This window comes from Benincasa hispida, chromosome 1 (genome assembly GCF_027475165.1).
Source record: "Benincasa hispida cultivar pf3 chromosome 1, pf3_genome.v1.1, whole genome shotgun sequence".
In the NCBI taxonomy this organism is placed as follows: domain Eukaryota; kingdom Viridiplantae; phylum Streptophyta; class Magnoliopsida; order Cucurbitales; family Cucurbitaceae; genus Benincasa; species Benincasa hispida.
The window spans coordinates 68,417,022-68,440,542 of NC_143478.1; the positions used below are offsets into that span (position 1 = coordinate 68,417,022).

A 23,521-nucleotide genomic window follows, 5' to 3' on the forward strand; every position below is an offset into this window, starting at 1 on the left:
TAGCAATTGACGAAGGCTGCTTGTAGGTTAGACTATATGGGTCTCACATGAAGAAGGAAAAGATGAGGTTTGTGCTCTAGGTGGTTTGCGTGAAGGAGAAGATGAGAGGGGAGAAGGGGGCGGTGAAGTGCTTTTAGGCTAAAATAACTTGTTTTTTTAAACACACACGAACACCTTAAGGTAAATTTGACTTTGACTTAGTCAAAGTCAAAGTTTTATTCATCCCTTTCTTGAATTCAAATCTTTCAATAAATTTCTCAAAACAAAATCAAAGCGAAATTAAAAAGTCGAATTTAGGAAAAGTAATATAATATGAGATTTAAAAATTCAAATCAACATTTGGAGATTGAAGATATTTTAAATACAAATTTAAAGAATTTTCAAATTAAGAACTAAGATTTATGCCAATATATTCATGTGGAAAGAGGAAGTTAATTCACGTTCCATATCTAAATGGAAATAAATAGAGCTCAAGTTGTGAATTTGTTGAATTAATCATAGTGTAATTCACGGAGTTGTTGAATTAATAATGGTGCAAATAAAGGAGCTATTTAGGAAATTCCTAGGAAAATTAAATACATCTTTGTCCTCCAAAATCTTAACAATGTTAGAATTGTTGCAACCATCACGATACATAGTTAAACGAAAAATACTATATTCAGAAGTAGAAAAAAGCTTAAGTTGATCAAATCGATAAAATGATTAAAAGATATTTTTGTAGTGACAAAAATTTCAATGGTCCAAAATTCATGATAGTTGTTTCTTTCATCTCACATATCGTTGAACAAAACCCTTATTAGTTGATTAGCCATAGCAATGGGAGAGATTAAGAACAATGAAAAGAACTAAGAGACAGTTAATTGAGAGTTGACTATGGTCATTTTGTAGTTTGATTTAATTTTAATGAGATATTGTTGATAAGGACAAGTAATTATGAACTAAACACTATGTTTCATGTTTAAAATGAAATTATAATAAATATAATGATGAAGCAAAATTTAAAAATAATAAGTTTGGTTAGAAACGAGATAGATCTACCTTCTTGTTTAGAACGATATTCTATTAAGGATAATGACAAAAACAATTTATAAATTGTTTAAAAGAAAATTATAATAAAGATATAGATAAAAACAATCTTAAAATCATATGATTTAGTTAGCATTAACAGAAAAGAGATTTATGAAAAGTAATATAATATGAGATTTCAAAATTCAAATCAAATTTTAAAGATAGAAGATTCTTTTGATATGAATTTGGAAGATTTTCAAATCAAAAATCGAAATTGATGCCAAAATATCTCCATTGAAGGAGAGAATCTATCCACATTAAATTTCTGAAAGCAAAACAAAATAACCAGAATTGTGTATTTGAGGAATTAATTATAGTATAATTAATAAAGCTATTAGATTAATTATAGTGTAATTAGAGGAGTTGTTAAGAGCACTTTTGGGTTAACGAAATATGAATACATGTGCATCTCATGCATTTTGCTATAATTCAAAATAATTTTGCCTTTTGTTATTTTTCCAGTAAAAATGTACTTAGTGAAAATGTGATGGGTCTGTAGTAGAGAGGTTAGGCAAACCTAAAAGGTTTCTTTGGAAAAATATCACCTACCTCTCTCTCTTGCTCTCACGTTTACAGAGAAAAGTTCTCTAATACAAAAAGTTCTTCCCTTCCTTTGATTTTCAATTGGATCTCACCATTCAGCTTGTTCCAAAGAAAATAGCAAAGAAGACCGGTGGTCGTGTCTCTTCTTTGACTGTGCTATTTTTCAAGACCGAGAGAAGATACATAGAAGAAGTTCTTCAAAGATAATTGTTACTCTTCTCCTTTTAATTATGTTCTTACAACATGCTTAACCTCATAGTTGTATATTGTTTTCTAAAACTTTCCTGTAACAAAATTGGGCAAAAATGATTAAACGCTTCTGTTTCAAGATTCTATCCATTCAATGGCATGGTCTCATTTCAAGTTCCAATGATCAATAAGAGCAACTACGATAATTAGAGTATCAAGATGAAGGCTCGCCTTGGCTCACAAGATGTGTGGGAGATCGTAGAGAAATAATACGTCAAACTGAGAAAACCAGATAATGATGGTGGTCTTTCTCAAGTATATAGGGACAGTTGTAGAGATAAAAGAAAGAGAGACAAGAAGGCTATCTGTCTAATCTATCAAGGATTAGATGACGATGCTTTTCAGAATATTTTGGAAACAAAGACGTGGAAAAAACATGGGAGAAGCTTCAAACACATACAAGGGAGAAAATCTCGTAAGGAAGGTATGTCTTCAAACTCTAAGAGCTGAGTTGGAAAATTTGCATATGAAAGAAGAGGAAGCCACCTCAGACTATTTGTCTAAAGTTTTAACTATCACCAATCAACTTAAGAGAAATGATAAAATGATTGGTGACGTGGAGAAAATATTAAGATCATTAGATTCAAAGTTTGAACATATTAATATTATTGCCATAATTTAAGAAACAAACGACTTGGAGATCATGACCCTTGAGCAACTCATGGGTTCATTACAAGCATATGAAGAAAAGAAAAAGAAAGAAAGAATAATTGACCAATTGCTCTAGTTGCAGGTTGATTCGACTAGTGGAGGAGTTAGTCCCAATAATAGAAGTGAACAAGGATGAAAACATGATGAACATCGATGATGAGGAAGTGGTCATGGACAAGGACAAGAATGTAGTTGGAGGTCCAATGAAGACGACAACAACAATAATAACAACTCCTAAAAAAAATTTGGAACGTCAACAAAAGGTCATGGACAATAGAAGGTCGTGGACAAGACAATTCAAGATCAAGGTACGATAAATCAAATATTAAATGTTACAATTGTGAGAAGTTTTATTGTTATGCATTCGAATGTAGAGCTCCTTGCAATAAAAGAGTTGAAGAGAAGGCAAACGACATTAAAGAAAATTTAAAATTTGGTATCTTGTTGATGACTTGCACGGATAATGAATGAAGCAAAGATAATAGATGGTACATGGATAATGAGACAAGCAACCATAAGTGTGTAAAAAGAAGCATGTTCGTGGAACTCAATGAATCGAGGAGCGTCAATGTAGCCTTTGGAGATGAATCCATGGTAAAAGTAGAAGGAAGAGGTAACATTCTCATTCAATTCAAGAATGGTGAACACAAACTTATGTCACATGTTTATTATGTGCCATATATGAAGAGTAATATTTTAAGTCTAGGCCAACTCTTAGAGAAATGATGTCACAATGTGCCTCATAATTTGTTATAAAGATGCATCTTGGTAACATCTTCAACTTTAGAGGGGGGGAGAAGAAGGATTAGAGTTACTCTCCAAGAAGATCATGGTGAGAGGATTATCTTCCATAAACTACTCGAATCACGTGTGTGAAGAATGTCTACTTAGAAAATAGTCCACGAAAAGCTTCCCAAAGGAGTTGAACTTGAAAGCTTAAAACCCTCTATAACTCATATATACAAATATTGTGGACCGATCAATCCAAGCTCACTTAATAAAAGTAACTATTTCCTTCTCTTCATTAATAATTTTTTTTTAAGAAAACATGGGTATATTTCTTGAAGCACAAATCAGAAGTGTTCAAGAATTTTAAGTAGTTCAAATATCTTGTTGAGAAAGAAAGTGGCTTGGTGATTAAGACCATGAGATCTGATTGTAGAGAAGAATTCACATCAAATGAATTATGAAAGTATTGTGAAGACAATGGAATTTATCAACCCTTGATTGTGCCAAGATCCCATCAACAAAATGGAGTGGCAGAAAGAAAGAATATAATAATTTTGAGCATGGATAGAAGTATGCTAAGACGTAAGAAACTACCAAAAGATTTTTTGGTAGAAGCAATAACGTGGGTAGTCTACCTATCCAATCAATCTCCAATAATTGCGTAGGTGGGAAAATGTCACAAGAAGCATGGAGTAGAAGGAAACTTGAGATTATTTCCCATCTTAAAGTCTTTGAAAGCATTGCTCATGTGCATATACCACATGAAAGAGAAGTAAGTTGGATGATAAAAGTGAGAAGCACATCTTCATCCGTTTTGACTCAAATACAAAACGTTACAAGCTCTACCATCTAGATACAGGAAAGACAATGTTGAACCGATGTAGTATTTGATGAAGAAGAAGAATGAAATTAGGGATGACATGATGAAGGCTAAAACTTCTTGTTGTAATTCGAAGAAACGGACATTGTGCAAACAAAAGCAGAGTGAACAAGAAAGAAGTCTTCTATGCCACCAACATCACTAAATACAAGTTCTCAAGAAGACAAAACTCAAGTGCAAGTGTTCAATGCTTCAGAAGCTTATAAGAACTTTATGAGATAACTGAAAATCAAGATAATCTTAATAATTTTTTTTGTCGTTTTGCTGTTTGTGAGCCCATAAACTTCAAGAAGTTGTGGAGAATCTAAATTAGAAAAGCACTATGGATGAAAAGAATAATGTGATCAAGAATAATAACACATTGAAGCTAGTTTCACTTCCAAAAAGACATAAGGCGATTTGTATGAAATGAGTTTACAAAGCCAAGAAGAATTCAAGAGGAGAAGTTGAAAGATACATGGCAACACTAGTGGCAAAAGGTTATTGTCAAAGATTCGACAATGACTATAAAGAGATATTTTCTCCTGTTGCTCGACTTGAACTGTTAGATTAATAAGTTCATTAGCAGCTCAAAACAATTGGAGAATTTATCAAATGAATGTGAAATTTGCTTTCCTCAATAGAGTCGTAGAGGAAGCAGTCTATGTAGAGCAACCTCAAGACTATAAAGTTAAGGAAAAAGAAGAGAAGAGTCCTGAGGCTAAATAACACACTCTATGGGTTGAAGTAAGCTCCAAAATCCTGGAATGATCGAATAGACAAATATCTACATAAAATAATTTCATCAAATGTTCATATGAGCATGCACTTTACATTAAAGTCCAAAATAATGATGTATTGATCTTGTACTTGTATGTAGAGGACTTGATCTTTATAGGTAGTAATTCGAGCATGTTCAACCATAAAGAAGAGATGACTAACGAGTTTGAGATGATGAGATCAGGCCCATGTCTTACTCTTAGCATTGAAGTAAAATAAGAAGATAAAGGTATTTCTATCATACAGAAAGAATATGTTAAGGAAGTGATCAAGAAGTTGAAGATGGATGATTCTAGTCCAATCAACACACCTATGGAATGTGGATTCAAACTATAACGTTGCGAGAAAGGAGAAAGACTGGATCCAACACTCTTTAAAAACTTGGTCGAATGTTTGTGGTATTTAACATGCAAAAGACCTAACATTCTCTATGCAGTTGGAGTTATCAGCTACTTCAAGAGAAAACCAACAACTATGCATTTGAAGGCAGAAAAGAGAATTTTTCGGTACATCAAAGGTACGATTATGAAGGGAATTGAATCCCGGTGGAAGCATGTGGTCGCATTCATTGATTTCTTGAACGAGAAAAGTTTAAGCACCATACCTTTGCCAACTCACAATTGCAACAAAAATCTTCTCCTCAAACTGGTAGTCTTCTCCTTAAAGTCTTCTTTTTCCATAGATCCTCGCTATGACTCTAGCAAGGAATCGACTGAACCGCTTTTGAAAGATGAGAGGGAATAGGAAAGAATAATTTTTAGTGAACCATTCTCTAAAACTTGGGAGAATTTTCTTGGGAGAGAAATCTCTGCAAAATGAATGTAGAGATTATGTTGTAGAGAGTAAGAGTGTAGAAGTCAGTTCCATGAGAACTCCATAGGGCTTTATTTACAAATCTCTATTGGGTTAGGATCAAACATTATCAATCATGTATAAAAAATAAAAGTTAAATATCATTGATATATAGTATATTTAATTTATTGATAAGTTATACCAATAATAAAGTAACATCATGTCTAATAGAGTAAAGTAACATCAACCCATTTTAACATTACAAAGTAATAACTAAATTGAAAAAAAAAACTTAAATTAAGAGAAATAAGAAAAAATATCGAGGAAAATTAATCTAACATAGAAATCCCAAATCATCAAATACTTTCAAGACCCATAAATAGGATTCCCAAATCATCAAACACTTTTCAACATCCAACTCTTTTTTCCCAAAAGATTAAAAATTAAAAATATAAAATATAAATCATAAATCACAACTCTATCCATTGTGAGTTCATAAAAATAAAAACAGAATTCATAATTCATAAAAATTAAAACAGAAATCATAGTTCGTAAAAATTAAACAAATCTACATCTCATCTATGAAAACAAAGAGATATGAAAAATTCAAAAGGAATAGGGAGATTACCGGAGTAATTTGTGTTAGAAGATGGTGAAGCATTTGACGAAGAGAGGTAGATCGAAGAGTACTTGGAAGACGGCATAGCTGGCAGACGATTTTTTATGACGGAGCAGTGCTAACGGATGTCGTTCGACAGGAAGACGGTGAGGCGGCGCTGTTGGAAGATGGTGATGTTCGATGGGGAGAGGCGTTCGACAGAGCAGCTAACAGATGCCAGACGATCTTCAACGACGGATGACGCTCACCTACCTATTTTCTTCGATGAACGACACTTCAACGAACGAAAAAACACTTCAATGGATCGCGCTTCCTCTTCTCTTCAATGGATGAGTAGTGGGCTAGGGTTAGAAGATTAGAAGAAGATTGATCGAATTGGGGATTTTTTAAATGAACTCCCAACGCAACAACATATATCGTCGGGAGTTATAAAGGAAATGTCGACAAATAAAATAGTTCGTCAAGAGTTATGTAAGAACTCCTGGCGATTATGTCTGTCCGGAGTTCCCACATAAGGTGTTGGGAGTTCTTACCAATTTCTGATGCTCTCACTTACGTAGTTGGAAGAGATCTTATCTCTCGACGATCAATCTCCCGATGGTCGTTTTAGATATTAGGAGAGTCTCTTTTTCTTGTAGTGCATGACTAACATGATTAATGGTACACTTTATTGGTTGGAGCTTTGAAACGAGAGAGTTTGTTTATGCTTTTTTGTGTGAAAACGAGGAAGAAGGGGAGATGGAGAAAGAAGAAGAGAAGAAAGGAGATGAAGGAAGAATTAAATGGAAAAAAAATCCAATTGTTGGGGACTGAAAGTGGACAGTGGTGGCTGATGTATATCTGATAATCCAAGGCTAGCACAATAAATGTCACACTTCAGCATTGAAGATCCTACAACAAGGAAGTTCGATTTTTTATTATTAAAATTGAGAATGGGGAACAAAGGAGAAATTCAAGGGTAGGGGAGAGGAAGAAAGTGAAATGTATGAATGAGGGAAAAGGAAAACAATAAATAAGTCACCGATAGTTGACGGTCAAGAGCGAACAACTGACAGTTATAAGCATTTTGTCGGTAACAACATCGCAGCCAGCCAATCGACAGAAGTCGCTAACGATAGCAGAAAATTGTCGATGATTACCAACAGCCAATTGCTAGAAATAGCAGCAATTGCGACATTCAGAGTAGTCAATCCCCAATGATTGTGACAATTAGGACGATTAGCATGTGGTAGTTGGCTTCCAATGATCATGGTTGTCAATCAGTGAGAGTAGCTGGTAATGGTGGCTGATGACGATCCTTAACGATGATCACGATAGTTGGTCGTTGACGGTTGCCGATGATGATTATGGTGGTCCCCCAATGACATTCATATAGATTGGCTAGTGACAATTGTTAATGGTCATCGACGACTATTATAAGAGGTAGAAGATTAAACCCTATTTCCAAACCCATGAGTTTTGTTCATTATTCTCAGGAATTTGATTCCATGTGACCAAACATGGTTTTGCCTTCAAAAGCTAAGCCCCCTAATTTTAAACCCATGAGCCAACAACCTCGCTGGAGGAAGGCTTGCCGGAGTTGGTCGCGATGGTCGCCGAAGGTGGTATCCAAAGGTTGGTCGACGTGCTTCCTAGATTCAATTATAAATTAAAAAAAAAAATGAGGAGGTGGGTAACCCATGAGTTTGAATAGTGTTCACTATTCTAACCCATGAGAAAAATATTTATATATATAATACTTTGGATTATATATAGAGTTGTTTTCAAATATAAGAAAATGAACACAAATATTTACAAATATAGCAAAATTTCACTATTTATTTATGGTAGACCGCGATAGACTACTATTTGTGTCATGCAGATAGTAGTCTATCGCGGTCTATCACGGTCTATCACAAATAGACTGTGATATTTTGCTATTATTTGTAAATATTTGTGTTCATATATGATATTGATGCTCTGCATTTATTTGTAATTAATTCCAAAAATTGTTATTATTTGTAATCATATTTGTAAAAATACTCAAATATTGAGTATTACAATATTTGTAATACTCATTTATATTGATGCTCTGCATTTATTTTTTCATTTATTTGTAATCATCTTGTTATTATTTTTAATTACTTCTAAAAATTGTTTGCTATTATTTTTTCGCAGATAGACTGTGATATTATAGCATTTAAAGGAACTCAATTTTATGTGCATAAGAGGTAAATAATCGAGAATGGACCAAGATGATTAGCATAGATCTTAAGCATTTTAGACTACCTCATAACAAGGGGAACCTTTCTAGTCTTTTTTTTTTTTTAAAAAAAAAAAACTCAAATTGGGGCTGTTAAAATTTGTCAAATTTTGGTACAATCATCCAAGCATTCCTTGAAAACAACTAGAAAATGAAATTAAGTAGACTTAAAATCAAGTTGAACTGAAATATTTGTCTGGATAATCATTTATAATAGTGGGATTGAGCTTTAGTGTAGTGATTCCTGAAAATACATCAACTAAATTGGTTAACCAATCATGATCCCATCTTGATCAATTTCACATTTATCAAGGTCTTACTTCGAATCTCCAGACGGCTTTCTTCAACCGCCTCTATTCCAACAACTAGAGATAATCAAAGTTCAGGTTGTTCAATCAGTCATTCCCTGTATCAGATGAAATTCCTTAACTTCAGAAAGAGAATGGCTTTCTTGAAATTTGGTCGGTTGGTTGGTACCGGTTTGATTTGAGTTCCTTTGTATGTCAGGCTTCCCTTCCCGATTGTTCTGTCATGTTCAATCCGTTGTTCTTCTATCCAATCAAATATCCTGGTTGAGCTGACTTGGCTGGTATGTTTTCGATTTTCTATTCACTCATGATCTGGCCTGATATTCATTCTCATTCAATCACGGCGGGGGAGCAAGTCAAAATATAAAAACTCACATTGGGTTTAGGGATAAGCAGACTCGAACTGATGACTTCCGCCACATCAAGGCGACACTCTACTTCTCCGTCTTTTTTGTGGAATGGAGAAATGGGGCTTGACTTTAGGCCCAGCTGACCTTGAAAAACTCAAGAAGTAGTTCGACTGAATCTCCAAGTGGGACCCCTTGTTCGATCAACTCTATTCATAGCTTAATAAAGAACATTAGAAGCAAAAATTTAGCGCTGACCAGTATTTTATTGGCTTAGAAAACACCAAATAAACTAACTTATCTAACAAAATTGAAGCAGATTTGCAATTCATGAACCCTACCTTTCCAGTCTACTTATGTTTCAAAAAACTTAAAAGTACCTGTAGAGGGATGCCATTATTGTAGAGCGGTTGTCAGGGTGGGCTAGCGGTGGCGCCAAAGGAGCTGCTCGTCAATGCAAATTCATAGATCTATCGGGGAAAGAGAGACACGAGAGAGGAAGAAAACACACGAGTCGCGTGCATCATGTAGAGAGAAGTAGAAAGCGAAACTGTTTTGTGTGTGGGCTACTGCAGGTACTCGTCGAACACTTGAAGTTCGTTGATTTGTAGATGTCAGCATGGAAGTCAGACGAGAGAGGTGTGATGATCGTGAATAAAGCGTGGAGACATTGAGAAGGAGCCGTCGAAAGTGGGTTTTTGGTGTGGTTTTGGGGGTTTAGGGTGATTTAAGGGTTTGGGGGCGCCTTCCCCGATTTTTCATCTCTTTAATATATGAAACCTTAAAAAATAATAATAATAATAAACCACAAGCTACTTGATTTTATAAAGCGTTAAGTAAAAATAGAATGAAAAAAATCCAAAAATTTCTGCCAACCTCCACTTATTTTCATTATTCTTGATGTTTTTCATCAAATTTACATGTTACTTGACATTTTTTCTAATAAAAACGTCAAATACTCAAAAGTTTCAAGCATAAAGAAACGTGGTTTTTTGTAGTAGTGCATGAGTAATGCAAATAATGTGAAATAACAACCACCAATAAAAGAAAAATATTACTAGGTACAATGGCCAAGCAAGTAAAACGAGTTACATACAAAATAATGTATTATATTGAATTAACAAAAAAGCAAAAAGAACTTCAAATAATGGAAAACGACCATGAAAGAAGAATAGTATTCTTTCCACGAACGATCAAACCTACATGTCATAAAATGAAAGAATGAAATGATAAATTTATAATGCAAGATAATTGTAAAAGCATAAAAAAAATAGTAAAAAAAGATATTACATACCTTAACAAGGTTAACCATAAACCGTCACAATTTAACTTGATAAACTAACAAAAGAAGTGAAGTTGTAGAAGTGAGTCAAAATTAGGCCTATCACATGAAAAGAAGAATAAAGAATTTAGTACAAAAAAAAAAAGAAAAAAGAAAAAAAGAAAGATCTATAAAGTCTTTGATTACTTCTTAGAGTGGGCCCCTCGGATAGTTTCAATTTCGAAGAGGAAGAGGTGGTGTGAAGGATTGTGAGGAGGGATAATTATATATAGGACTTGAGTTCATGGAACAATTAAAACTCAACTACCCTTCAAACACTCTTCAATTAATGGAAGTGACATATCGATTAATCTACTCCAACCACCAACTCAACCATAATGATAATAATAAATTAATACATTTATGGATCATAAGACAAGTAATTGACTATGAATAGTTGGATCATTAGTTTGATTATCTTTAATTTGGCTAGAATCAAACTAATGATCTTAACCATTCAAAGTCAAGATAGGAAATAGGTTTGAAATAGTCAAAACAATGATAAAATGAAAACTTAGAATAGTGGCCTCAGGTTTTGGAATTTTTGGTTTGCTCACAATAACAAAACATACAAAAGGATGAAAGAACTATGAATAGAGTCAACATAAGTATACACCATCAATTATAATAAAATAATCCAAAAAACAAAAGTGAGTTATAATCACACCAAAACATAATATATAAAATATAAAAGACAAAAAATTCTATAACTAAAGAGGCCTCAGGTACAAAATTAAATGGACCGATAAATATATTATTAAACATATTTTAATTGGAAAACATAAACATATTTAACAAAGAAAGAGAATAGTAATGGAAATACATATTTAAGTTTTTAAAAAGTATTTAGGCGAAGAAAAAAATAAAACATATGCAATTAAAAACAATTTTCTTTTTCATGAAAGAAAATCATGTTGTAACTAGTGAAAAACAACTCTATAAAGGTAAAAATATCATTTAATTATATATTTGGAAAAAAAAAAGAATTTCCATCATCGGCCTAAAAAATGATGACTAGTACGAACAAATCCAAAAAATGCAAACCAAAACCAAGAGGAACATACTAAGAATTATATATATATAAACATACTAGTTCGGAAACATGCAACCCAAAAAATAGGAACAAATCCATCACATTCCAAGGAATGGAAAATAAGAACAAATCCAAAGAATGGACAAAATTCCCACACAATTCTACACCCGAAAAGTAGGATAAACCTCCAAATCTCTGCCGAAATGAAAGAATCAAAGGTTAGTAAGTGGAAAACCAACAACTTCAAAAATATCAAAAAAATCACAAAAGCAGATTGGATTCAAAACATGCAAAACAAAATAAGAATAGGAACAAATCCACTACATTTGAGGGAAGGAAAAAATAAGAACAAATCCAAAAAATGCAAACTAGAACCGAGAAGAACGGATTTAAAAGTATCAAAAAATCACCAAAGCAAATTAAATATGAAACATGCAAACCAAAATCAAGTTAAGAATAGATTCAACACATTCAAAAAAAAAGACGAAATAAGAAAGAACATATCCGAAAAATCAAAATCAAAATAAGAATAGATCTGAAGTAGCAAGTGAATATAGAATAGATCCAACATATTTTTTTAAAAAAATAACGAAATACGAACATATCTGAAGCACGTGAAACAAACAAAAGTTAGATCTAATTAAAATCATCATCATCGGCTTCAAAGGTAAGCAATTGGCCTTTTTGTGAAAAGGAGCCCTCCCCTACTAAACTCCCAATGTCAGAAGACCCCATCCTATCAAGCTATTAATGGCAGTAAGAGAAGTAATTTTTTGTCGTTGGAGCAGCAAGGGAGAGCTTTGACATTTCCTTTACATTAGAGGTACCACATATTAGGTTCAGAGTCAGAATGAACGTAAAATCAGGGAGAAAGACGAAGATCAGAAGAGCATTGAAGAGAAAACTTAAAGAACGTAAAATCAGGGAGAAAGACGAAGATCAGAAGAGCATTGAAGAGAAAACTTAAAGAACGAATGATTTCAGAGAAAATAAAATGCATGCCTTGGAAACCGGGGGAGTTTACCATTGGATTTCAAACAGTTGGGATGCAAAATCAGGTATAATGGCATGGAAACCAAACCGATGTTTAAATCCTAGCCAACCAAATATGGGTTTTCAAGTCCAATCCATTCCAAACAGACCTTTATGTGTATTGGTAGTTTGGATATTCGCTACTTAGTAATTTTTTTTATTTTAAAAAATCATTTTTTCTATTTTTACAAATTTCAAAAAATTTTGCTAATTTTCTGAATAAAATTTAAAATTTTCTGTTTGTCTCATAAATTTATGAAGTCCGTTTAAAATTATGGGCTTACTTTTCTTAAATATAATAAGAAAGTTGGAAAAATAAAAGAAATAACAATACATAAAGCCTTAATAAAGATGCTGTATTATATTTATGTCAAAATAAAAAATGTCTAAGTGAACTTCTTAATTATATAAATATTAGGATGCAATTACTTTTTTATCGCCAACTTATAATCAATCACACATATTTTCAAAAAGAAAATAAAACATTTCCTTAATTCACGCGTATTTTTTATTTTAACTAAAATTCTTTTTCAAAAACCCCATGCACTCTCTCTATCCCTAGACCACCTTCATAGTAGCCCATCGACGACCACACCGGCGAGCGAAGGATGATGCACGAGTCGCAGGCAACGATTAGAATTGGACGACAAATGATAGGCGGTGAGCAAACCTAAACAATGAATGGAGGACTTAAAGTGTGGACAACAAATGGTGGACTTAGAATGGAACTAGACAAAAAATGGTGAACTCAGACTGTATTTATGAGCTAATAATCAGGTCATCATTCAAGATCGAATCTTCTGGATCGTGTGGAAGAAGAAGTACACACGTTGCTATTTTTAGTAAGCATTAAGTTAGTGGTTTGTGGTTATTTTGTTGTTATTAGACTATAAATGTAAGTCCATCAATTGAATAAAATATAGGAGTTCCATTACTTTTCTTTCTCTCGCTAATATATTTTGCTTCCAGAATATTTTGTTTGTCTGTTTCTTCAAATATATATCAGAGTGCGTGAGATTTTTTTTGGTGTAGATCCCTGTTTTTTAAACCAACATTTGGTATCAGAGCCAGGTTGTCTTCTCATCGCAGTTTCCACCGTCCAACGAAGATGTCGAGCGTCTCGCAGCAAGCGAAGAAGAACGGCGGAGTGCCAATTCTCTACCCAATGTTGATCCTCACAACTACATGGTGTGGGCGATAAAGGCGGAAGCAATCCTCGACGCTCAAGGAGTTTGGGAGGCGATAAAGCTGGCGAGAGGAGCCAAAGTGGATGTGAAGAAGGTCAAGAAGGCGCACGTGTACATTCTCCAATGCATCCCGGAAGACGTGCTTCTACAAATCGCGAAGAAAAAGACCGCAAAGGAAATATGGGATAGTCTCAAGATGAGGTACTTGGGTAGCGAGCGGGTGAAGATGGCACAAGTTCAAACCTTGAAGAGTGAGTTTGATGTTCTTCGGATGAAGGAGACCGAGACAATCGATGAGTTTGCGGGAAAAATCAGCGGATTAGCAAGCAAGTTCTCCACCCTCAGTGTTGCACTTGAGGATTCATCATTGGTCAAGAAGCTCCTGAACTCCGTCCCCGACAAATATTTCCCCGTCGTCGTCGGAATCGAGAAATTCCTAGAGCTTGAAACCATGTTGTTTGAAGAGGCGATCAGACGAATGAAGGCATACGAGGAACGGACGGCGTGGCTCTGAGGAAACAACAACTCTGATGGACAACTCCTACTTACCCATGCGGAGTGGAAAGCAAGACAGAAAGAGAATAGCGGTGAAAACTCTTCGGTAAACAAAGGGTGCGGATCCGGTGGTAGCGATCGCGGAAGATGGCAAGGACGAGGACGAGGTCGTGGTCGTGGCGCGGAGTGTCAAAATAGTGCGGGAGGCACTAGCAACCCGGAAATGGCACTCGTGACAAAAGTCACATAAAGTGCTTCACTCGCAACAAGATGGGACATTACGCGTCGGAGTGCCACGGAAAAGGTCGTGACGACGAAGCTCATCTAACTTGCGCCACCAATGAAGAACCGGATTTGAAGATGGCCGTGTCCCAGGAGGGGACACGCACTAGACGTGATTAGGAGGATGCCGTACTACTCAGCAAAAGCGGCTGTTTTCGAAGATGCATCGCAACGACAAGAATGGAGAAAATAATGACGTCTGGTACCTTGACAACGGTGCCAGCAACCACATGACTGGCCATCGCGAGAAGTTCCAAGAATTGGATGAAAGCGTCATCAGGAAGGTGAAGTTCGGTGATGGATCAACCATTCAAATCATGGGAAAAGGAACGATCGTGTTCGAGTGCAAAAACGGTGATCAGAAGACTCTCCAAGAGGTGGACTACATTCCAAAGCTAGTAACATCATAAGCCTCGGGCAAATGACAGAAGATGGGAACAAGGTGCAAATGGCGGGAGATGCCATGAAAGTGTCTGACAGGAGCGGGAAGCTCTTGATGTCGGTGAAGCAAACACAAAATCGCTTGTACAAGATAACCTTGAAGACGTTCAAGAAAGTCTGCCTTCTAACGAGCCTAGAAGATCCAGCATGGTTGTGGCATGCGAGACTTGGCCATGTCAACTTTCATGACTTGAAGCTCATGGGCAAAAAGAAATTGGCAGTTGGAGTACCACCAGTGACTCAACCGAACAAGTTATGCGAAACGTGCGTGATTACCAAACAAGCAAGGTTGTCGTTCCTGCGTCAATCAACCTATAGAGCAGAAAAGCCGTTAGAACTCCTCCATGCCGATATTCGCGGACCGATTTCACCGTGTACTCTCGCTGGCAACAAGTATTTTCTGCTGATCGTTGACGATTCCACAAGATGGATGTGGCTGTACATGTTGGAGGCAAAAAGTGACGCACTCGAAGCATTCAAGAAATTCAAACTCTTGATGGAGAACAAGACGGAGTACAAGATCAGAACACTCCGAACGGATCGAGGTGGCGAGTTTTTATCTGCGGAGTTCACTCAATTTTGCGAAAAAGAAGGAATCGAGCGACACCTCACTGGTCCATATTCACTGCAACAGATGGCGTCGTAGAGCGTTGTAACTGCATCGTAATGGCGATGACGAGATCACTCCTCAAAAGCATGCACATGCCAACAAGGTTTTGGGGAGAGATGGTGAGACACGCGGTTTATGTGTTAAACCGTCTTCCAACGAAGGCCCTTAGAGAACACACACCATTTGAAGCTTGGATGGCGAGAAAGCCACATCTTGCACACTTGAGAGTGTTTGGTTGTGTGGCATATGTAAAAAACACAACCCCTCACCTCAAGAAACTTGATGACCGAAGCTCGCCGATGGTATATTTTGGTGTCGAAGAAGGATGCAAAGCTCATCGCTTATATGACCCGAGCCGTGGAAAACTACAAATTAGTAGAGATGTCGTTTTTCAAGCGAATCTTGAATGGACTTGGAATGAAGGCGTTAATGACGGCAAGGAGATTTCGGAGTTTCAGATGATGGACCAATTTTATTCTAACGAGGCCGATAATATGGAGGATACAAAAATCGAGGTCGAAAATGCCGCACCACAAGTAGTCGAGATACCCAAAATTAAAGAGAATAGTCCATCTACTCTATCGATGAACACACCAATCCGTCTAAGATCTCTCGCTGACATCTACGCCAACACAGAGGAAGTTGTAGGCAGTGAAGAACAAGAAAATGAGGTGATGATGGTGGTGTCCGAAGAACCGACTTGCTACCAAGAAGCTGCGACCGAGGCCTGCTGGTACGAAGCAATGGAGAACGAGCTGAAATCCATTGAGAAGAACAGCATATGGAGTCTAATCGAGCTTCCACCAGGACACAAACCCATTGGTCTAAAATGGGTGTTCAAATTGAAGAAAGACTCTAATGGATAAGTTGTCAAGCACAAAGCAAGATTGGTTGGTAAAGGCTATGTACAAAGACAAGGCATTGACTTTGAAGAAGTTTTTGCACCGGTTGCTAGACTTGACACCGTTTGAGTCATTCTTGCACTCGCTGCAAACCGAAATTGGGAGGTACACCATCTAGATGTGAAGTCGGCGTTTCTCAACGGGGAATTGGAAGAGGAAGTATATGTTACTCAATTGGAAGGATTTGAGATTCCAAACCAGAAACACAAGGTGTATAGGTTGTCGAAGGCTTTCTACGGTTTGAGACAAGCTCCACGAGCTTGGAACATTCGACTTGATAAGAGTCTCAAAGAGCTTGGCTTTGGGAATGCACTCAAGAGTAAGCAGTCTACACAAGAAGAGAATGAGAAGAAATTGTTCTTGTTGGAGTGTATGTTGACAATCTCGTTGTAACGAAAAGTAGCACCGAAAAAGTCAACAAGTTCAAGCAACAAATGATGGCAAAATTTGAAATGAGCGATTTGGGTCTTCTCTCTTACTTCTTAGGGATTGAAGTGGAACAACAGAAGAGTCGAATCTTGCTCAAACAACCAATTTATGCCAAAAGAATCTTGTCCCAGTTTGGAATGGCTGGCTGCAATACCACGAAGTACCCGATGAAACCCAAGGCACAACTTCACAAAGACATGGAAGGAGCACCAATTGATGCTACGGAGTATAGAAGCATCATTGGTTGTCTTAGATACTTGCTGAACACAAGACCGGATCTCTCATATGCTGTTGGGATGGCGAGCAGGTATATAGAAAGGCCTACGACCATGCATCACAAGGTGGTCAAGCAAATACTTAGGTATTTGAGAGGGATAATTCACTTTGGGCTCACTTATGTGAAAGCTCCCCAAGAAGTCAATATATTTGGCTACTTTGACAGTGATTTAGCCGGTGATCTCGACGGGAGGAAAAGCACAAGTGGAATGACGTTCTACTTAAATGAAAGTTTGGTTTCATGGAATTCGCAAAAGCAAAAGACGGTGGCACTCTCATCTTGCGAAGCTGAGTTCTTGGCAGCCACTACAGCGGCTTGCCAAGCAAGATTGGTAACATTGTTCGTGGACAACAAATCCGCGATAGCTCTCATGAAGAATCCTGTTTTTCAGTAAGCACATAGATCCTGTTTTTCAGTAAACACATAGATACACGCTTTCATTTCGAGAGTGTGTTGAGAAGGGAAAAATTGTTGTTAAATTTGTCAACACCAGAGAACAACGAATTGACCAAAGCATTGACAGGAGTGAAGTTAGCTGCTATGCATCAGCTACTTGGTGTGCGTGATTTAGAATCATGTCAAGATTAGGGGGAATAGTATGAACTAATAATCCGATCATGATTCAAGACCGAATCTTTCGGATCGTGTGGAAGAAGAAGTCCACTTGCTATTTTTAGTAAGCATTAAATTAGTGGTTTGTGATTATTTTATTATTAGACTATCAATGTAAGTTTGCTTTGTCTGTTTCTTCAAATATATAAGAGTGCGTTTTGATTTTTTTTTGATGCAGATCCCTGTTTTTTAAACCAACAGTATTAGATGTTCGATAGACTCGCACTGGGTGATGCTACAGACTCAGACAGTGCACTGGGTGATGGACAATGCACAACCCGGCTTGACAACAGACAGTGGCATGACTCATATGGATGGTGAACACATACACTTATATGGATGATGAACATGTGATGTACAGTCGAACGATGATAAATGGAGATGAACGATAATAGTAATGACTTCCTTTATAAATATTTTAGTTCATTTTCATGAACTTTTCAAACTCCCTTTTCTCCCTCTCAAATTCCAAATATCCTAATATTATTTTCTTTGTATCTTTTAATACAAAAATTTAAATGATGTTGAAAACTCAACTTCACATTACAAGTATACTTACCATTATATTGTATATAAGTATATAATTATACTTACTATTATATTATATGTATAAATGTATATTAATTCATCATCAAAAAATACAAATATTGTATTATAATCTACTATCACAAAATAGATGGTTAAAACCTTAGGACTTCATAATAGATGGTTAAAACCTCATAAATAAATGTGAAGTAGTTAAATCTTACCGTTATTATTTAGTTACAGCCGACAATGGTGAATCCAAAAGTTTTCCAATCATCCTTGCCCTTAAAAGGAATCCTCCACATGTGAAGTAGAAAATCATAGTTACACCTAAGTCCGTACACCCTCTCTCTTCAGAAACAATATTTTATTTTTTCATTTCTCCACAAAAAAATCGAGTTTTCATTAATTTTAATGACAATTTTTCATTGAGTGCAATGAAGACAGAACAATAGATAGTTACAACCCAAAGATATTTCAACCTTACTATAATTTCCTTCTTTAGCTTTTTCTTTTAGAGCGCTGCACCATCTCATACTCCTCGCCAGTACACACAAAAATATGAAATTTCTTATACTACTAGGATGAAAAACTCTATTTATTACTTATAAAAGTTTACGGAAATATCATTTTATACAAAGATCCATGAAAATATGGATACGATAGAAGTTTATTGACTATTGAATAATATCTTGAGAATTAATTATAAAGGTTCTAAATTAAAGAACTATGACCTTCGAATCTAAAAAAAAATCAAAAGAAAAGGATTGAAAATGATGGAAAAAGGGGTTTGAATGAAGTATGTATGTATGTATATTCAATTTTGGTTTCTTGAGAATAACTTTAAATATTTTTTTAAAAAGACCCCTATTATTTTTCTCAATTCCAGTTTCTTGAGAATAGCTTTGAAAAAAAAAAAAAGACCAAACCTTTTATATGAATTCAAAATGTAATCCAATTTTGGGATGAAATGATACAAAAATTCAAGTAGAAAAAATTTCGAATGAAATTAAAATAAAAATAGTTGAAAACCCAATAAATATTTTAATAAATTAATAAACCATTTAATAAAAAAAATCCCATAAAAAATAAATAAAATCATCTAGAAAAAGAGAAAAACAGAAGTACCACGTGCCTCAAGTCTTTTCCTTTCTTTTATGCCTAAGACGTCTCCGAGTACCAAACCCAATAAACAGTAATTATAACACCTTGGAAATATGTATTACCTTCTATTCCAAGTGATAAAACTCACATTTAATATGGAGAAAATATCTCATCAGCTTACAATTACAAAATGTAAAAATGTAAAAATGAAACCTAAAAAGCCCAAATCAAAACTAAACTCAAATCAAAATTTTAAGGTAAAAATTGTAATTAACATCTTCACGAACAAACTGAAAACTGTACACAAGACCCAAAAAATATATATTTTTCCCTATCAAATAAATTATATTAAAAATAACTTAAAATGCCAAAACTCCAGTGATCTGTGTCGTCTAACTACCATCCCAAATATTGTTGACAATAGGGCATGCAATAACATAATATAATAGTGATATACAGTCGAATAATTAAAAGCCAATACACATATTATTCAAACTCAAATCCAGTAGTACGGTTCTTCGATCATTAGAAAAAGATTTAAAAAAAAAAAAACCAAAATGATAAATACGTACAGAGAGAGAGAGAGAGAGAGGAAGAGGAAGAGAGAAGATCCCTTACAAGAGACATTTGACATAGAAGTTAACGTACGACAAACTCAAAAAACACACAAACAAAAGAAAGGAAGACAAACCCATTTGTCTTTTGTCTTTGTTTTCTTTAAGAAGTCTGAGGGCCAGAAGTGTGTTGCTGTCCGAATTGCTCGGCTCGGTCCTTCATTTCTCTAGCTTTACTGGCTAGCTTGTGTCGGGCTAGGTCTAGTTGGTCTGCTCCTGGTGGGTGTTTCCCTGTCACATACCTATTCCAAAATTTCACACATTCGTTAATACTTCCAGATCCATCGAGCAATGATTAATGCACCTTAACTCTTGTGCTCCCACATTTCTACCATAATTTTTTTTTATTGAAATATATTTGGGATGCAATGGTGCTCCAGGAAGCACCCAACTTCTTCTTATTACCATCTGAGTTTACATTTGGACTATAGGATTATCATTTGAGTTTTGGTTTAAAATATCAGTAAAATGACAATTTCGATGGATATTATTAAAAAAAACAAAAAATTCAAAAGATATATTTAAATTAGTAAATTAAAATGTTTATCATTCATACATTATGATCATGCTTATTTTTATGTGTTTATCTAGGATATAATTAGAAAACCAATTATTTCCTTGCATTTTACCGATCACATTACAATAGATATAAATATAAGATGCCCTAAAATAAAAAAATGGGCTTTTGATTCATCATCCTAGTTTCTTTTTTCATCCTCAAGGAAAAAAGTATTCAATTTCTAAGTCAAATTTGAACGACAAGGATAAATTTTCAAAACTAAACTAATACAGTGTTTTAAGATACCCGGGTGCACTACTGATCTGCCCGCCTTTAGTATTTTCTTCAAAGAAAAAAAAAAAAAGATAAACTCAGATAACACGTTTGAAAGACGAAAACATGTTTTCCAAAAGTATTTTTGGATTTCTAAATAACATAATGAATAAACTCATAAATGAAACTAATGTTCATAAGCTCAATTCTTCTTTTTTTTCAAAAAGAAAACAATTTACATTATTATCGCTAATGTCGCATCTCTATCCACTTTATTTAAGCCTAAACATTAAAATTCCCCAACATGCACTACAATTTAGTTAAATATCATTAATAATGTGATTTATGAGGATTAACAATATTCACAATAATTACTATCTTAAAATAGAAGATAAAAAAACAAATTATATTGTAATCCTTTAAGTTACCTGTAGATCCATGAAAAGACAGTAATGCCAGCGACCCCGAACCCACCGGAGGCCAAGAAGCCCATTATGAGAAGCGAAACGGTGATCACGGCCGGGACGAGAACCGGGCTGAAAATGACGAGAAGCGGCGTCGCAATGGTCAGAGCGATGACGGTTCCGGCAAGGATGAGACCGGAGAGGACAAGCAGAGATCCACCGGCGGTGGCTGCGGTGGCGGCCTTGACAACCTGGTAGCGCGGCTGAGAACCGGGCTGCTGGTGCGACGGCTGGTACGTCTGAAGTTCGGCCATCGGAACCAAAAAGAAGGAAAAAAGCGTCGAAATTCTTATAAATATATATTGAAAAGAAAATGAAAATATGTGATATAGAGAAAGAAAAAAGAAGGTGGTGTAAATATAGAGAGAATTGGAGGGTGGCGAAGTAGCACGTGTTAAAGAGTACTTTGGCACGTGTCGAGAAGGTTCTTATGCATGATTTGCATGTAACCCAAGTGCCTTCTTTGGGGACACGTCAAAATTTGTCCTTTTCTGGAATTGGGTTTTTGGTCCTTTTAGCGGTCTGCAAATTGGTTGGATTGTTATGATTTTAAAATGGGTTATTTTTACAAATAAACCAAATAAAATATTTTTAATAATTTATATATCATTTAAGAGAAAATAATTTCTTTTCAAGTGGAAAATATCCTGAATTTGATGATTAGATTCTATTTAGTCTTTATATTTTAAAATGTTACACTTTAGTCTTTAAATTTTGAACTTGATTTTAATTTATTCCTTAAATTTTAAAATACTACAATTTTATCTTTGACATTCGTTAAAATAATTATATTTATTTAAGTTTTACTATTTTTATCACTTTTTAAATTAAATTTAAAATTTATTTTCATAATTATTTTTAATTAATTAACAAAAGTTGATGTCAATGATGGAAAATGAACATTTAATGAAAAATTTAGGTTAATCTTGAAATCTAAGAACCAAATTGAGACAACTCAAATCTTAATAATAAATTTGTAACATTTTGAAATTTAGGTGCTAAATTGAAACGAGACATGGAATTTAAGAATTATAATATTTTAAAATTTAGGTAACCAGAGCTAAAATCTAGAGAAAAAAAGTATTATTATTATTATTATTATTATTTTAACTGGTCCATGTCAAATTTTGATGGTATTATTATGATCCAGAGTCCTTGTCAGGTGGGAATTAATTACTAAAAAGTCACTTTTCTTTCTCCAATCTCGATGCTAATTGGTCTAAAGATGTAACGCAAGTATTGATTTAAACTAACAAGAAGATAGATGGATTTGTTTGGTTTATTTTGTGGATAGATCTCAAGATGGATATACATTTATATATATTTATATATATAATTCCTTATTAGAGATGTGTAATTTTAGTTGTATTGAATTGTCTTATTGTTACTTTGAGATTTTACATATCATGTTGCTGCACAGATTGTTCATAATTTTTTTTTTAAAGAAGTTGATTTGAATTTATCTACATAAAACGAATTTGGAATTTCTAAAGAAATTTTAATGCGAAAGGAAATGCTGGGATGGCCAATGTGAAAATATGAGCTTTTGGGCCTTTAGATAATTGGTCTTCTAAGCCCATCATGATTCAACTTCCCATCTATATAGATATATATGTCAATTTTAAAGAAAATTTTGAGTTTTAGCATGTTTCAAAATTCTCTAGATTCTTAGTTCCATCTTTACCATTTTAATTGTTGCTTTTTTTATTTATATATATTTTAATGATGTAATTGGACATGATTTTTTTTTCATGATTAGATATCCATTCATATTATTTTATCCAAAAATCGCTATAGACATAATACTTGTATCGAGAATCCTACTTTGAAAAAATCAAGGGACACTACAAAGACCTATTTCAACCATCTTTTATCAAAAGTTTATAAAACCTTCGAAAAATGTTACATTAATATAGGGAATTTAAAAGCCTTTGAAAAATATTTACTTTTTATCCAAGGTTATTGAAAACCTTTTGAAAAAAATATTGTATTTATTAAAGGACATTAAAAAAAACCTTTGAAAATTATTACTCTTTATCAAATGTTATTGAAAAAAAAAAAACCTTTGAAAATTATCTACTTTTTTATCGAAGATTATTGAAAACCTTTGAAAAAATTATTATATTTATCAAAGGCATTAAAAAACTTTTGAAAGATATCTACTTTTTATCGGAACTTATTCATTATGTTCATCAAAGGACATTAAAATTCTTTGAAAACTATCTACTCTCTAT

The 23,521-nt window shown here is 34.5% G+C and overlaps 1 protein-coding gene and 1 long non-coding RNA gene across 2 annotated transcripts; both read right to left on the reverse strand.

Moving 5' to 3' along the window:
* Nucleotides 1–8,710: 8,710 nt before the first annotated feature.
* On the reverse strand, nucleotides 8,711–10,709 carry LOC120088600 (uncharacterized). The gene is made up of 2 exons (XR_016528099.1): nucleotides 10,656–10,709; nucleotides 8,711–10,568 (listed from the first exon to the last, which is right to left on the reverse strand). It is a non-coding gene; the product is annotated as an uncharacterized LOC120088600 (long non-coding RNA).
* Nucleotides 10,710–19,901: 9,192 nt separating this feature from the next.
* LOC120068658 (oleosin Cor a 13-like) lies at nucleotides 19,902–21,602 on the reverse strand. The gene is made up of 2 exons (XM_039020423.2): nucleotides 21,252–21,602; nucleotides 19,902–20,293 (listed from the first exon to the last, which is right to left on the reverse strand). Exons 1-2 carry the CDS (start codon nucleotides 21,539–21,541, stop codon nucleotides 20,155–20,157), a joined length of 429 nt encoding a protein of 142 aa, XP_038876351.1. The 5' UTR covers nucleotides 21,542–21,602; the 3' UTR covers nucleotides 19,902–20,154.
* Between the last annotated feature and the right edge of the window lie 1,919 nt (nucleotides 21,603–23,521).

Coding starts and splice junctions, on each gene's coding strand:
- LOC120068658 (XM_039020423.2), bottom strand. CDS start 21,541: ATGGCCGAACTTCAGACGTACCAGCCGTCGCACCAGCAGCCCGGTTCT. Junction 20,294..21,251: donor GTCTTTTCATGGATCTACAG/GTAACTTAAAGG, acceptor ATTTTGGAATAG/GTATGTGACAGGGAAACACC.